The 16,828-nt window shown below is 42.8% G+C and overlaps 1 protein-coding gene across 2 annotated transcripts in view; it reads right to left on the minus strand.

The window, feature by feature from the left end:
• The window catches only part of LOC147603415 (187-kDa microtubule-associated protein AIR9-like), a 110,278-nt gene that overhangs the window by 6,545 nt on the left and 86,905 nt on the right, over positions 1 to 16,828 (minus strand). For both annotated transcript variants that reach the window (XM_086796528.1, XM_086796527.1), the window contains exons 32-36: positions 3,988 to 4,143; positions 3,776 to 3,907; positions 3,401 to 3,459; positions 3,296 to 3,328; positions 3,072 to 3,212 (exon numbers count right to left, since the gene is read on the minus strand). In XM_086796528.1, coding sequence (XP_086652654.1) covers positions 3,072 to 3,212; positions 3,296 to 3,328; positions 3,401 to 3,459; positions 3,776 to 3,907; positions 3,988 to 4,143 — 521 coding nt within the window. The remainder of the gene's footprint in view (positions 1 to 3,071; positions 3,213 to 3,295; positions 3,329 to 3,400; positions 3,460 to 3,775; positions 3,908 to 3,987; positions 4,144 to 16,828) is intronic.

Consider the following 16,828-nt stretch of genomic DNA (forward strand, 5'->3'; position numbering starts at 1 on the left):
TAAAGCTCTGTTCATGCCTTCACTCCTCTTATGTATAAACACTAGGCTTCTCGAAGATTAACTTAGCGGCTCTCTTAATGTTTGCTCTTCTATTAGAGAGCAAAAGCTTCATTCTTTTTTCTATAAACTCATCCAAGAAACCAAGGGCCGGATGTGGGATTGGAAACACACTTTTAAGTACATCAATAATATGTTGCTTTGAAAGTTCATCTTGTGCTTTCCATTTTTAAAACAATTTTGGAACTCTAAGTTCACAAGCACATGCATTCGGTTAATTACTTGTATCCCTCTACTATCCATGATAAGCGACCCATCCACATCTATGCTATATGATGACTCGTGTAGATCATGTGGTGGGACCACTCTCATCGGGGATGGCTCATAACTGTGAGATGATGACTCCCCCTCTCCTCTGTATACAGAGATGATGTGGGGGACTTAGTAGAGCTTCTCCCAAACCAAAGGCACCCTCCTCCCCCGCTCTGCTTAGTAGACCCTCCAATAGACTCCCTACATCATGGTAGTGATGATGGACATGAGGGAGAAAGTGTGGGTCTAGTCGATGTGGGTCTACTAGATTGAGGTGTAGGGTTATCACACCCAACCTCCAGCACCACTTAGGCCTACACCATACAATGGAGTAGATTGGCCTGATGGTAGAAAAAATGCCAAAGTGTCCTGCATATAAGGATGCATAAAGAGAGGGAGAACATAAAAAGCCACATAAAACATACAAATATACATGTATATGTGCTAGTTGTGTCCATCCATGACACTTATAACGTTGATTAACGATGGAAAGTAGCTGTACAACATCTGGGTCTTAAGAAGGGTCAACTGGAATTGAATGGTTTCCTATACAATACATATAATTATGTATATGGGACGTGATTGAAATCCCTTATGCTTAAGCCTTATGAAACATGCATTATGGCTTCATGCATGAATCCAGCTTTATGCATAAAGCCTCTATGCATAATGTATGTACAAACCCATGGCCCGTATTCAGAGTTTCCTTGGGTTTGGTCTACCCTAGCCCATTTAGTGCTCTACCTCAATCCATGAACATTATAGGATCTACTTCAATAGATTTCACGCAAAACCAGCTATATCCGATCTTGGTTATTTGGATAGGTAAGCTCGGAAGAACTTTCCCCCCTATGGAGCATAAAGTCTCTATGCATAAAGCTTTGAAGCTTATGCATAAAACCATAATGCATGTCGGGCCAATCTTTGTTCTGGTACGAAAGGCCATGTTAGCACTGTACGTCCACCTCCAAACAAGTTCAGATTGATAGAAGGATCTTTTTCCCCAAAAAAAAAAATGAAAAAGAAAAAAACAACTATCTTTCTCCAGGCCAGTTGAAAATGAAGAATCATTAAGTCTATACACAACTTAGCATACACCTCTCAGTACCCAAGTCACCACCTATTCCTTGCTCATAATGCGACTTCAAAGGAAGTCTTGGGAAGTTTTTTTAAATGCATGAAGCAAACATAAACACTTCACACTTACAAGGACCCCTCTTGAGCAACAGCACTGAAGTCCACCAGTGAATAAGAAGTGGACGAGATATGAATCAAGCTTGGAGGCCAAAGTCATGTGTATAGGTGAACCAAAACAAAAAGTAATTTGTGCTGGTTCCTGCTCTTCATATCCCAATTGCTTCTGAGGTTCCGAAGCTCTAATGTGTCAGTAAGTGGGAAGACAGCAGAAAAAGACGCAAGAATCACACTAATCAATAGAGCAAAGAATCTTGGAAAGAAAGAAAGCTTAGAATCACACTAATCCTGAAGACTGCTGGTAGCTTTAACTTTAGAGGCTACAACCCTTCCTTAGGCTTTAAAGAATGGCCAAAGGTAAAAAGGTAACAATGGGAGAGAAAAAGAGTAGAAGCAAGAATCACAAGAATCAATTCAGCAAAGGATCATAGAAGGCAACTGAGCCCACAAGAATCAATTCAGCAAAGAATCATGGAAGGCAACTGAGTTTAACTAATTTTCCTTGAAGTTGGCTTCGTTATACCGCCTTGCATGATTGCCTTTGCTTTTTTTTTTACCTTTCTAACTTTGGCAGTGCTTTAAACTGATCAAGGAAGACTGATACCCACTAAAATTGGAGCTACTATTACTCAAAGTCTTTTCCTCTTTTTGTCTCCCTGGAATTCATGGATAACAGATATACAAGTGAAGCCGCTACTGAAACATTTTCTTTCTTAAAGCTAATCCTACAAGATGAGACGAGTTGTTCAAGGACACATGCCTGCATGGCACCTATCTTGGTCAAAAGCACCCACCCTCATTATCCACAAATGTTCACATGGTTGTTATCAACAAGGCTTGTACACACATAGTGGTGATCCATAGCAAGAAAGATGCCAAGAGAAAACATTGGACTATTGTTTACTATCATTAAAACATAGACACACAAGGCAACAACAACAAGATGGCACTGCAGCTTTGTGAGCACACCACAATGCCTGAGCATTGAAGAGGGGACCACGCAACACTTTAGTTGTGGAAAGAATGTAGGATCCAGACAAGTGTATGGTAGATTGACTCACAAGACAGATATACATACCGCACATGGTCTGCTCACAGTAAAAACAAGGATAACCCAGAACAATCCTTGCAATTTCAGAAAATATTTCTGGAAAACCACCTGCCATGCAAGGTAACTTTTTCCAGGGTAGATAGAAATGCAAGGCTTGTTCTAGGAACTTGCTGGCACACAACTAGAGACAGGTTTTGTGCGGGTATCTGGTCAGCAGATCAAGACTCCTTTGCATTGGCTGCCATACTTCACAGAAGTCTGTACTTTCAAATACTTGCTCCTATTACTAGATGCCTGCCTCCATGTGCCAGGATCATGAGAATCTTTCAAATTGTCCACAAATAAGAAGTCATATTTCATTTATGTTTAAGGGCATGAAAAACATGGTGTATTTTCGAGCATCCATTTCCGTAAAGTTACCCGAGCCGATTATAGGGATACTCAAGATTACCCTTTTTTTTGGGTAGGAAAGTGAAAAGGAGGTTTTTTCGCATAGCAAAGGAAAAGAAAGACTTACGTGAAAGGGAGAGGCATAAGTGCCACGAATCTCTGTGTTAGGAAACGATGTCTTGGATCCGGGTTTGACAACTTTAAATCTCTTCTTGTTCACATCTAGCACACGTCTTTCTAAGCTCCCGAGGCCCTGCTGAGGTTGTGCCTGTTTTGATTGGCTGTTTCTTTAGATCCAAAATACTCTTTTTTTTAAATACAAAATTGCAGATCAAGACTACAAGGGTGTACCTTCATGGATGGCTGGTCCCGATCACGTAGGGCCTATGAGACATTAAGAAAACAAATACTCAGAGACAATTCAAATATTAGCAAGGACAAATAGAAAAACAGTACCTCAAACTTTACTGCCCCTAACTCCAGTTTTTGTTTCACTTCTTTTGCAACTTCAGGCTCTGTGACACACAAGTTTGGAAACCTCAGTTTCATGGTAAGAAATCTGTTTCAACTCCCGTTCCCTAAGCTCTGAGCACTTGTAATTGACAGCATTTGAAGGATTCTATGTACTGATAAGCTATCTTGATCAACTACATCAAAGGTTCATAAAGCAATGAAAAAGCTATGTTGATCAATTAAATCATGGGTTATATTACGATAACCCTTTTACTGCTAATAAACTAACTGCTAGATCATGTTGTGAAAATTTGCACATATTCATTGATACTGACTATATATATATATATATATATAAAGAAAGCTTGAGGAACAAACCAACAGAAATAGGCTCAGTAGAAGCAGAAACAGGAGCCCCCCCCACACCATCTTCACGAACAGGAGTATATACTGCTACAAGCCGACAACCTATGTCGTCGACATTGGCTTCATACATTCGTCCAACTTCACCTGAGCAAAGCCATAATCTCCTCAGCTTATGATGCACCCAGAAAATATGGTTAAAGCAAAAACAGTTTGTCAACTTTTACCTATGATTGGTACAAGATCTGGTCTTCCAGCCACTGCTCGAAACCACTGGATCATGCTTTTTCCTTCCTTTCCTCCACTGTAAATGCCTCGTACTGCGTAAAGGTTTGTATGAAAGCCCCGTCCTTCTATTTCCAGTTTATCCATTTTTGGCACACCTGCATCATTGAGCCTACATATTTCAAGGAGGAGTGGAAAACCATTTGTTTAAAGTATACAATTGATCTTACTCCTAAACAAACTGTCCCATCAGAAATTTATCTACTACTAACATCATTCCCAAAAGCGTCCAACCTGGTATTTCATCTTTCCTCTACATCAATAGTGCTTGATCAATATCTAGTGAAGTCAGTTTTTTTATGTGCATCTATCAGGACATTACTGCCAGATGAAAAACTCAATGATTCATTGAATATGCTGTTTTCCTGAGTATTTGTCCTTGATCAAGGCAAACAACATTATAAATCTATTTACAGCATCTTATTGGTTGGGTGAAGCCACGAACAAAATGGTAGACACACAATTTTAGAGTGAGTATGTCTCAACACCGACGAATCCAACCATTATCTAGAAGGGATACGATCAGATAAAGACCAGGCTAAGAAGAAAGCACAAGGGCAGACACTTCTTACAAAGACATGTTACTTTGTAAGAAGATTGTCAAAGGGGAAAGCTCCTTTTTAGAAACTTTACTCTAGAAGTTTCCCAAGAAGGAAACTACTTTTCAAAACAGACTTTTCTATGCTAGACTAGATGCTAAATCTAGCAAGGGGGAACCTTTTTAAAGGCCTCCCTTGCAAGAGTAATGGCATGGGCATTAACCATCCAGCCTTGTATTCATTCCAACAAGATAACTGAAACCCCATGCTTGATCTCTTTTTTTTTTTTTTTGGGGGGGGGCGGGGGAGGGGGGGAATTCCCAAGTGTGGCCCCAGTACGGAGTCTTGTGGGCACAAACCCTCGCCTTGTGGGTAACTATTTCAAAGTTTCTATTGTGATGTTTAATTCGTGAACTTATTTATGAGGTTTTAAGCTTGTTTTGAAGCTAATTATGTTGATTAAGGAGGAATTAGTGAAACTAGTGCAGGGCAATTACATAGTACTAGAAGGTCTCATGAAAGCCCATAGCAACTGTAACTATTTGGCCCGCCTAGCTCTATTTCACATGATGAAACCCATGCCCAGACCAAAGTTATGGGAAACACCCGAAACGGCCCTTTTTCAGGGCCGAAACGCATTTCGGCGTAGGTAGGGGAGGGCAAGGAGAAGATCATTGCACCACTCTTTGGTGTGGAGGGCGTGGAAGGATGAAACACCACACAAATCTGAATGGGAGCCACCATCTCCTTGAAAATACCAATTCCTTCGACAGGGAGACATCGGAAGAAACTGTAATCCACTGGGTACCTGAGAAACCTTTTTTTTTTTCTTCTTTTTTTTTTGGGGGGGGGGGGGCCGCGCGGGGGGGGGGGGGGGGGGGGGGGGGGGGGGTCGTTGTAGTTGTCTGGAGGGGGAAGGAAGTGGATGGGAGGAATCCTCCTGAGAGAAAGGGTGTGAGGAAGGGTCTGCCGAAGGCTCGGTAGGGCCAGAGGGCCTCACTGGAATCTGGGAACCTGGAAAGGGATCTCAGCGCTCTGCTAGCCTAGCGCGCTCGACAGCACTGCTTAGTTGTGGAAGTCTACTGGCGGCTTTGTCTTGGGCCAACGGTCTGCCACTCTCCGACATCGGTGTCAGCGTGATCGGTTCCTGCTGCTCTGCTGCCTAAGGACCAGCTTCCCTTCCGCTCCCTCAAAGAGGATCTGAGCTAGGATAGTGCCGGGGGGGACACTAGGGACGGTCTTTTAGACTAACGCTGAGGACAAGCTCTAGCGAGATGCCCCATCTGCCTGCATATGAAGCATTTGCTTGGGAGGCCAGAGTATTCTACTCTGCAGAATAGGGGTTCGTACAGGCGAGGAAGAGATATGGCATGTGGCACGGTCTCTAGAGAGGCTACGAAGCTACGAAAGGATGGAATCCCCCCCCTAAGCAAGAACTGAAGCGGCAGTGGAGAGGGATTCCATCACTTTCCTAATAGCACTACCTATCACCATGAGGAGAGGAAGGTATTCCTTCCAAAGTCTTGGGAAGCAGACTTCACGAGAAAGCCTGAAACGCCAGACAGAAGGTCAGATACTGGGTCGAAGTCGTGCTGCCGCCTTGCAAAGAAGGCATGTGCCGAATGCACTGCGACAGGGCTCAGCTGCACGACTCTGTTCCACACCGCTTGTGAGTCGAACCGGTAGTAGCCACGCCCAAAGGATGAATATCAGTAATCTTTTCAGGTGCACCGAGGAGGCTAGCCTGTAAAAGATCCCTACGTTGTCCGCACGCCAGGCGGCTACCAATAGTCTTGCATACCAAAGTGAAGGCCTCAACTGTCGAAGCGAGGGGCTGGAGGTCCGCTGAAAAGGAGAGGCAAGGGACAGCAGCCTCAGTCGGGGATGAAGGAGCGGTTGCCATGGAGTCCTCCTGAGGGTTGAAGACTAGAAGAGGCTGAAACTTGCCAGAAGGAAGTGCTGCCCAAGAACTGAAAACCTGCCTTGAGAAGCATTGAAGAGGAGAGGCGAGAAGGCAAAACAAGGAGCAAGGAGGTGGAAAAAGAAAAAAACAAGAAACCAAAAAAAAACTAGGAAGAGGCGCTGGACTGGGGAGGGCGGATGGGAGGCAAGAAAAAAGGGGGGAAGGGGGGGGGGGGGGGGCGCTGGACGGGAAGGACCGAGGGCACGATGCCGGGAGAATGCAGAGCAAGGGGTTCAAGCGAGAGAAATGGGAGGGAGGCAGCATGCAGGTGAGAGAGAAGAGGGCGGGCAGCGGGCGGAAGGGGAAGCATGCAAGCGGAGGGGAGGAGAGGGGGCAAGGCTGGCACGCGGGGGGGAAGGGGGGGGGGAATGGATAGCTCACGCTCGATTCTGTGGAGGCCCATCACTTCACTTGGATCTGCATATAAAATCTTAGCTGAGGCACTGAGTATGAGATTACAGCCTCTTCGGTTATTCAAGACACACAAAATGGGTTTCTCAAAGGAAGGAGAATATTTGCTACAGAATGGACTAAACTTAGCTATCAACCCCTTGGCTTCCTCCTGCTAGACTTTGAAACAACTAATGACAAAGTGGATTGTGACATCGTGAGAGGCACGATAGCAAGTATGGAGTTTTCCCAGAATTGGATCAGAGAGGTCTTATGCCTCTATAGGCAGAGGAGGTCCATAGCACAGTTTTGGTAAGCGAAAGACGTCGCTAGTGTTTTTAGATTTCCCAGTTGGTGCAGCAAGGATGCCCCCAAGCTCCCTTACTATACCTCAGAGTAGCAAAGGCTATGAGCACGTTCATTCGACCCACCCCAAGAGTCTCAAGCCTCAGTTTGCCTCTACGTAGAGAGGAAGAGTTACTGGACTCGAAGCTAGCAGATTATACTGTGATGTTTTTGGAGGCCTCATGCATGTCTTTTTGCCTTCCAAACAGCCTTGGAGGTGTTTTGTTTGGCAGAAGGAGCCACCATTAATTGGCACAAGTCTATGAGATTTTGGATCAGTCATTCTCCACAGGCAGATTAGGGTTCACTTGGATTGAGGGAGCATGCTCAGTTAGATACCTTGGCTGTCATGTTGGCATTGACATCTACCTAGCACAACAGTTTTGTGCCAGTGCTATAAGCTGAATAGCTAGAAGCTTGATTTGGCATTTAGAGCCTTGGTGGTTATAACTAAGTGCTTTTGGCCGCTGCTTGGTTTATCGCTTCTTGTTGGGTTCTTTATAGGGAATGCACACTTACGTTGCCTTCATAATTTTCTTTAGTAAGGATTGGATGGCACAATACACACCTCTCTGAAGTTGCTTGGGAAACCATTATCCTACCCAAGCAAAACAGGGGATTGAACATCAGAGACCCTAAGGTGAAATAAAAGGCGTTGCTTTGTAAGACGATTGTTGGAGAATTTCTTCCTGGCATTGAGGCATGTAAGGAATTCTAAGTAAGGTATTCACAAGAAAACCAATAAATTGTAGAAAACACACAAAATAGGAAAAATATGTAAACTCCATAGATTCATGGCATGTGCATAGCATCAACAAGATGAAGGTACAATGGTATGGGTCTAAGCTATACCCAAGGAAGTCATGTGATAATCCACACATGAAGGACCATGAGCCAAGTCTTATATTGGAGTTTCAAAGAGTGTCCCAATTCAGCCAGTCCTTCACATTTGTATGGGAGGCCATATAATGCTCCCAATGAATCTAGGTAAAGCCAAGAAGGTTGCAATGCATGCCAAATCAAATCATCCCATACATGTGGAAGAAGATGCTTAAGGGAATGATACCATGGAGCATATGCACATGCAAAGCGTTGCTTATGGACATTGGTTGAAGCTTCCCCCTTATATCAAGAGGGAATACAAGGATTTTGCCCAATTTTTATTATCCTACAAGCAATGGTAAAAGCATAAACCTTTTAACAATAAAAATGATTCATCTCTTAATACTCCACAGGACATGAAGAACAAGGTCTCACTCTCCAAAATCCAAGGGAAATGGATCAGCCCATAATGAGTGGGAAGAGTGGACTATGAAGATGGACACCTATTTTCATCTTTACTCAATCAGTAAAGAGGATAAGGTTCAATTTGCATTGTTGCACATGGAGGATTATGCACATCAATGGCGGAGACACATAGTCAAGGAAGGCAACATGCCTCGCTCTTGGGAAGAGTTGAAAAGAGAGATGAATATGCCTTTCATCTCACCATTGGTGAAAGACATCATCAAGAACTTCATGAAGCTTTCTTCTATGTATGTGGAGGGGCTGAATGGAACCATGAGATTGAGGAAGTTTATTCATGGATTGGACCCTCTCATCAAGGCGGATGAGTCGGCCCAAGAACCACCTTCGTTGAAGGAAGCAATGAGGCTTGCGGAGCTTTATGAACCTAAGTACAAGAGGTCTCAACCATTTTCAGACAATAAGAGCTTCCAAAAGCCATCTACTACCACATGGAACAATGGGAAGAGCTCTTTTCCAACACAAACCTCTTCCATACCCAAGTTTCCAACGGTGTATGGGACTGAACAGCCAAGGGTAGGGAACTCTCATGCTCAAATTGATGGCATAAATAAGCCCTTCTCTAATAATGACAAGAAAGCCCACATACACTCCCAAAAAGTCTAGGCAATTGGATGCTTCAAAGATTCAAGAGTTGAGGAGCAAAGCGCTATGTTTTACATGTTGAGAGAAAATGTTTTACATGTTGAGAGAAATGGAGTAAAGAGCATGTATGCAAGGCTAAGAAGGCTAATGTAAATGATTGTCATGGATGAGGACAACATGATGTGGTAGAGGATGCTTAAGTGGAATGCTATGAGGTCATGGTGGAAGAGCCTCCTTCTATGGAGAACCATGAGTTTCCATTTGATCCGGGTGGCAAATCAACCCAGGTACGTTCTATATCACATTATTTGCCTACCAGGATGCAAGGGAGCCACTACCTTGAGGATTGAAGGCATTACCAATGCAAGGGTGGCCCATATTTTGATGGATTCGGGAAACACACATAGCTTTATCAACTCAAAATCCATTCAAAATCTGAGATTATAACCCATGGAGCTTCCACATGCATTAAGAGTTCAAGTCCCAAATGGATAGAATGAAGTTGCTACCATGTATTGCCCTTCTACTTCCATAGTTTTCTCTCCCCAAATACTCTATGCAAGCCAACCTCATCATGTTGGAATTGGGGCCCACTGATTTGATATTGAGATATAATTGGTTGCGCACTTTGGGTGAGTTCTCATTGAACTTGCCATTGTTGAAAAGTCTCCGAGCAGTAGAAACAAATACCTATCATTTGTTCATGATAAATTAGAGAAGGCCAATTCTGCCTCCAATTCTATGAGTTCATTGATAAAACCATGGTCTTTATGAAAGCCCATAAGCATAGAGTGGCTATGGGCTTTTTCCCTCATTTCATTGCACAGGTACATGAGTTTTATGCATGGTGGATAGCTTGTAACACTCAATGGCATTGGTGATTCAAAGCTCTCCCTTATCACTTCCAAGCGATTAAGGAAGGAAATGAGGAATATGAGCTCCATTTATGCGTTGCAACTCATTAAGAATGCTGAAAATCAGGGTGCATAGTCCCTTGATAAAGAGATGGCCAATAAACCACCCTATAGACTCTCTAAGTTTGAGAGAGGAGAGGTTGCCAAGCAAGTCCAAGAACTCATAGAGATGGGGTTTGTACAACCAAGTCAATCTCCATTTGTCTCTCCCATACTATTGGTGAAGAAAAAGAATGACACATATAGGATGTGCATTGATTATAGGGATTTCAACAAGCTTACCATCAAAAACTGCTATCCCATACCTAGAATTGATTATCAACTTGATGAGCTAAATGGAGCTAAGTTCTTTTCAAAGATAGATCCCAAATCCGGGCATCACCAAATAAGCATAACAAATGGGGATGAGTTCAAGACAGCTTTTCGCACCGATGATGGGCTTTTCCATTTCACGGTTATGCCCTTTGGTTTGTCAAATATTCCCGCCACATTCCAAGCACTCGTGAATAAGAAGCTTCATTCTTTCCTCTACAAATGGGTGTTGGTATTCTTTGATGAAATCCTCATCTATAGCAAGAGTGAAGAGGAGCATTTGTTGCATGTGAGGCAAGTGTTGGATACCTATAAATTGTATGCCAAAGAAAGTAAATGTTCTTTCATGGAGCATGAAGTGGAGTATTTAAGACACACTGTGAGTCATGAAGGAATCAAGGTGGAGTATTTAAGACATTTGTTGCATGTGAGTGTTGGATGCCTTGAGAGAGCGTAAATTGTATGCCAAAGAAAGTAAACGTTCTTTCATGGACCATGAAGTGGAGTATTTAAGACACATTGTGAGTCATGAAGGCATCACGGTGGCTCCAAAGAAGGTGCAATGTGTGGAAGAATAGCCTACTCCAACCAATACTACTCAATAGAGGAGATTCTTGGGGCTCTCCTCCTTCTATAGGAGATTCATTGAGCATTATCCATCCATTGCCACTCCTCTCACCAATAGGCTTAAGCAAGAGGCCTTCTTTTGGGATGCAATAGCGGAGAAGAGATTCTAAAAGCTCAAGGAAATCCTCACTTTAGCCCCTACCTTGGTATGCCTTTATACCAATGCAAGCAAGGTATCCACAAGAATACCAAGAAATTGTAGAAATCACACAAAATAGGAGAAGTATGTAAACTCTATAGATCCATGGCATTAGCATAGCATCAACAAGATGAAGATCAAAGATACAAACATATGGATCTAAGCTATACCCAAGGAAGCCATGTGATAATCTACACATGAAGGATTATGAGCCAACTCCCATGAAATCCCAAAGGTAGTACTCATGTGTAGTCCAAGAATGACAATAGTCCAATTACGAAATGATCCAAGAATACTAACCATGAGCCAATGGCTCTATTTATAGTTGCCACCAATGTAAGCAAGGTATTCACAAGAAAACCAAGAAATTGTAGAAATCACACAAAACAGAAAAAATATGTAAACTCCATAGATCCATGTCATGTGCATAGCGTCAACAAGATGAAGATCAAAGATACAAAGGTATGGGTCTAAGCTATACCCAAGGAAGCAATGAGACTTGCAGAGCTTTATGAGTGGGAGTATAATTTTTTGGTTTTCTTGTTAATACCTTGCTTACATTGGTATCATGATCCTTCATGTGTGGATTATCACATGAAGGTGGTGTTTGGGCCCACATATCCGCCTTGATGAGAGAATCCAACCCATGAATGAACTTCCTCAATCTCATGTCTTCATTCAGTCCCTCCACATACATGGAAAGCTTCATGAAGTTCTTAATGTAGTATTTAACCATCTTACCCTTTTATGCAAGCTTACACCATTGTTCCATGTACCTATCAAGCACCAATGGTGAGATGACAGTCATACTCATCTCTATTTTCAACTCTTCCCAAGAGTGAGGCATGTTGCCTTCCTTGCTATGTGCCTTCATCATTGATGAGCATAATCGTCCATGTGTAAAGATGAAAATGTGTGTCCATCTTCATAGTCCACTCTTTGGATAAAGATGAAAACAGGTGTCCATCTTCATAGTCAGCTCTTCCAACTCATTATGGGCTGATCCATTTCCCTTGAATTTGGAGAGAGAGACCTTGTCCTTCATGTCCTTTGGAGTGTTGAAGGATGAATCATTTTTGTTGTTGAAATGGTTATGCTTTGCCATTGATTGTAGGATGATAGAAATTGAGCAAAATCCTTGTATTCCCTCTTGATATAAGGGGAAAGCTCCATCCAACGTCCATAGACAATCCTTTGTATATGCACATTGGATTGCATGGCATCATTCCCATAAGCATCTTCTTCCACATGTATGGCCTGATTTGAGTTGGCATGCATTGCAACCTCTCGGCTTCACCAAAACCATTGTCCAGTGCTTAACTATTGTTGATATGTTTAGCAAATTTGTTATGCTTATTCCTTGCTTGTCCATAGATTCATTGGGAGCATTATATAGCCTCCCATACAAATGTGAAGGACCCATCTGAATTGGAGCACTCTTTGAAACTCCAACATGAGACTTCCTTGCATCGAAAGCTGTCTTGTTGGTTGCTTGCCATCCCTATGAGTAGGTTGAGCCCCATCTTGTGTCATTGTCTTGCTCTCCACCACATAAACTTCTTCATCATGCTCTCTTGATGCTTGTCTCAACGCAACACCATGCTCTACCAATGCATCCATGGTATCCTCCATAGTGATTTGCTCTTGATCTTGCAACCAATGCAAAAGGAATTGATAGAGAATCCCCAAATAGTCTCATCTCCCACCAAATTCAAAGTTAGGTTAAACAAGACCTTCCACTTGTACTTTTCCCACAATACTCAAGACATGATGTAATGAAGCATAATGAACAATCATGAGCAAAAAAAAATCACGAACGAAAATTTAAAAAATCCTATTTTCTTGGAAAACCTAATTTTCCCATGAAAATGATGAAAGCTTTGACACATAAGCATGGATTAAGTGCATTTTAACTCTATGAGAGAAGCTCATGTGAAAAGCTTATTGAAAGGAAGCCATCAAACCCTAATTTTTAAGAAATTCCTCAAGAAATTGATGGATGTTTGCATACATAAGGATTGACTAGGGCTAACAGAAGTAGGCTCGGTCTCACTATGGAAGAAATTTGACTTAATTTGATAAAAATGACTAAAAACTCCAATTTCTTTGTCAAAAATCAAGAATCTTCAAGAAACCCTAATGCACTTGTAAGTTTCCATGAACAATCCTAGGACATGTACATGAGAGTGTAGAGAAGCTTATGGCAATGTCATTTAGTGGAAATAGTGGAAAGAAAGAGGAAAACCCTATTTTTTGGAAGAAATCGAGAAACCCTAAAGACGGCAAGAAACCTAGTTTATCATGCCCAAATCTTGAAGATCTAGCATGTATGAATAGAGGAAAGTATGGAGAAGAAGAAGAATTCATCAATTTTGAGACATTATGGACAGAAAACCTAATTTTGGAGCAAACCCTTAATCATATTGCCTGGTTGGAGTGCAACTCCACCTGTCCTTGCATGTTGGATGTGCTTGTTTGCTTGTTATTTGATTTTGTTTACTCTTGCCATGAAGCCATGGAGATCAATGGAGCATGAGGAGCGTCGAAGTCTTCATCGCATGCGGGAGACACAAGTAGGTGCTTAAACCTTGCTCTTGAGATTCATGCAATTCTTGGTTTTGTTCAACATTTGTTAAGTTTTGCACAATTAGCTTAATCCTCTAATTAATCTTAGGTAATTAGATTTTCTTAGGCATCATTAGGTAGCTAGAGACTACAAAAAGAAAAACTCAAAAAATCATAAGGCTTCAAAGAGCTCAAATCATTAGAAATCTGAGGAGGAGACGAGGCAAATTTTTCACTTTGGACAGTTTTCTGAGAAGCGTACGACCGTATCCTTCTCAATGCCACAACCGTCTCTTCTTTGCCACGCCCGTGTCTTTCCCCAGAGCATATCCTCCAGAATCTGCTGTATTAAATCGAGCAGAGGGCATTTAATAAGCAATAAACTGTATTAATTACGCATAAAGGACATTAAACAAGGGGTACAAACTAGAAACAGCTCTACTGTCAGGAAATATCAATGAGTAGCTATCAGCACCTCCATAATTAAAGATCTCTCTGAACTGAAAAGCGTGCGGCTGTACCATCAAAAGCGTACGCCCGTTCCATCCTTGAAGCTACCCCCATTCCATCCCTAAAGCTACGCCCGTTCCTTCTGCCCCGCCACGGCCGTGTCTTCTTTTTCTACAAGCGCATGCCCATTTCTCTCCCTCAAGACACGTCCGTGTCCTCATTCTCAATGCGTACACCCGTTTCTTCATTTTCCACAAGCACACTTCCGTATCCTTCTCGTAGCCACGCCCGTGTCTTCCTAGAAGCGTACGCCCGTGTCTTCAATCCTACCACGCCCATTCCATTCCCTTGCCGAAAGCCGTACACCTGTGTCCTCATCTGAGTGTATGCCCATACCTTCTTGAAAGCGTACAACCATACCTTCCTAAAAAAGAAAAATAAAAAAAGAAACAACAAACAGAGAGACTATCCAGAGGGGGATCCAGCACTACAATTCTACACATTCATGCACTTTCGCTTAGGAAAATTGGTGCGAAACAACTCTCTATTTGACGATATAAGTTCTCCTGACAATCCCTCGCTCATAAGATCAGACCCATCGTTCAACACAGCTTGGAGCCAAACAGTGTTAGTCTTTGCCAGCACCATTCACAGTAAGGAGCATCCCAGCACGGGACGCGTTACTCCTAACCTAGAGACAGGAGAACAAGAGACTCCGTGCATGGACAGACCACTTGTCCTAGAGCAAGACCCAACATCCCCTACCCATTCACAAAGAAGCCTTGCTTCAAGACTCCGAAGCTTTATCCTGGAAAACGCGCAGTCAGATAGTCCACATCCCAAGAATAGAGGCATGGAAAACCAACCCAAAAGAGAGCCACGCCGCCTCTAGATCATAGAACGGAGATAGGCCACAAGAATGGCCGATTCATACCAAGTCTAGAGACCAGTGCTAAACCCGGGACAAGAACTAGCTCTCTAGGGGCCCGAGACGTCCTATCAAAGAGAGAGAAAGAGAGAGAGAGAGAGAGAGGGCCTACCCGGCCCCATCATATCAGGCTGGGGCACCAATGTACCAGCAGTACCCGCCTCCTGGGACATGTTGGTCATGACCACTCTCGGCTAGTTCAGGTGTGAACCCAGCTTACTCACAGGTACTTTTTCCCTGTGGCTGGACACAGGTTTTTTCCCCATGTGAACACACTTATGTGTGTTGGGCACCTTACCCTAGGCTTTTGTATGACTAGGCGGCCCGCCGACTGTACCTTGTACCTGCTGCAGAACAGCGTCGCCGTACAGATCTGCTGCGAGCCCCTGCAAATTCAACTACAGCCATCTCCTCAAACCCTTTGCCAACAGTAACCAGTAGCCAATTTTGCTATCTTTTCTAATTTCTTTTAAAAACTTCAGAAATTGCTTTAAAAATTAGTAAAATGGCTGCATTAATTTGGGGGCTTTTCATCATTGAGCCTGAAATTGTGACATTGGCATACATTGGCATTGATTTCATCAGATCAAGTACGTTTGCAGAAATTGACCATATTTGCAGGTCTATTATAGACATTTGCAAGCATTTTCCTATTACAGATACATTTCTTTGGCATTGGGACATTTCCCCCAATTTCTTGGGTGTTACAGCATTGGAACAGGTGATAAAGACACATTTTGGGACATTTCTCCCAATTTGTTAGGTGTCTCAGCATTGGATTGCTTTGTAGATTTTTGCCTTGATTCAGTCACACTACCTGTTTGTACGCATTTATGACAACCATGTCTGGGAATACTAGTGATTTGTTTGGTATGCTCTCCATTGATGATGAGTTGGATGGCACCAACTATCCTATGTGGGCATATATGATGAAACATGTACTAGTTGCAAAGAATTTGTGGGTTTATGTATCAGGGGCTGATGTCAGGCCTATTGTACCTGCACGAGCAGCAAGTACTTCAAGGACTATTGATGCAGGTGATGATGTATCTTCAGGTGGTGCTACATCTTTTGCACCTTTGCCACCCACTCCAGAACAGCTAAGATGGGATGCCAAGGATGCTCGGGCACATGCTTTGATTGCCCTTTCATGCAAACGGCAGGTTATACCACACATTCGTTCATGCACTTATGCTAAGGGTGCATGGGATGTACTTGCTTCTTTGTATCAGGTTCGCAACAATGAGGCTCGTGTTGCCTATCTTCGCAAGAAGATTGAGTCTGCGCATATGGATGAGGGTGATTCAATGGACAAGTTCCTTACACGCATCAAGGATTTGCGAGAGCAGTTTATCACATTGATAAGGTCATTCCAGATGGTTCACTTGTATCTACAGTGCTTTAGGGTGTGCCAGAATCCTATCAAGGTTTCGCTACAACTCTTCGTTTACTCATGAAGGGTAATCCAAACTTGTATACCTTTGATGAGTTGCTAACTCTCTATTTGCAGGAAGAGCAAATTCGTTCTAACAGGACTACTATGCTTTCTGCTGATCAGGCATTTGGTGCCTTTGATCGAACAAAGGTAAATCTAGGGCCTCATCTAGTGGTAAGCCTAAGGGCAAACCACATGCCCATTCAGTTTCTACCTCGTCTAAAGAGGGTGAAACCAAGAAAAAGAAGAGATGCAGCAACTATTGGCAACTATTGCAGAAAACCTG

The sequence above is a fragment of the Cibotium barometz genome, chromosome 64 (assembly GCF_041138505.1).
Source record: "Cibotium barometz isolate CiBa-2024 chromosome 64, ASM4113850v1, whole genome shotgun sequence".
Classification (NCBI taxonomy): Eukaryota; Viridiplantae; Streptophyta; class Polypodiopsida; order Cyatheales; family Cibotiaceae; genus Cibotium; species Cibotium barometz.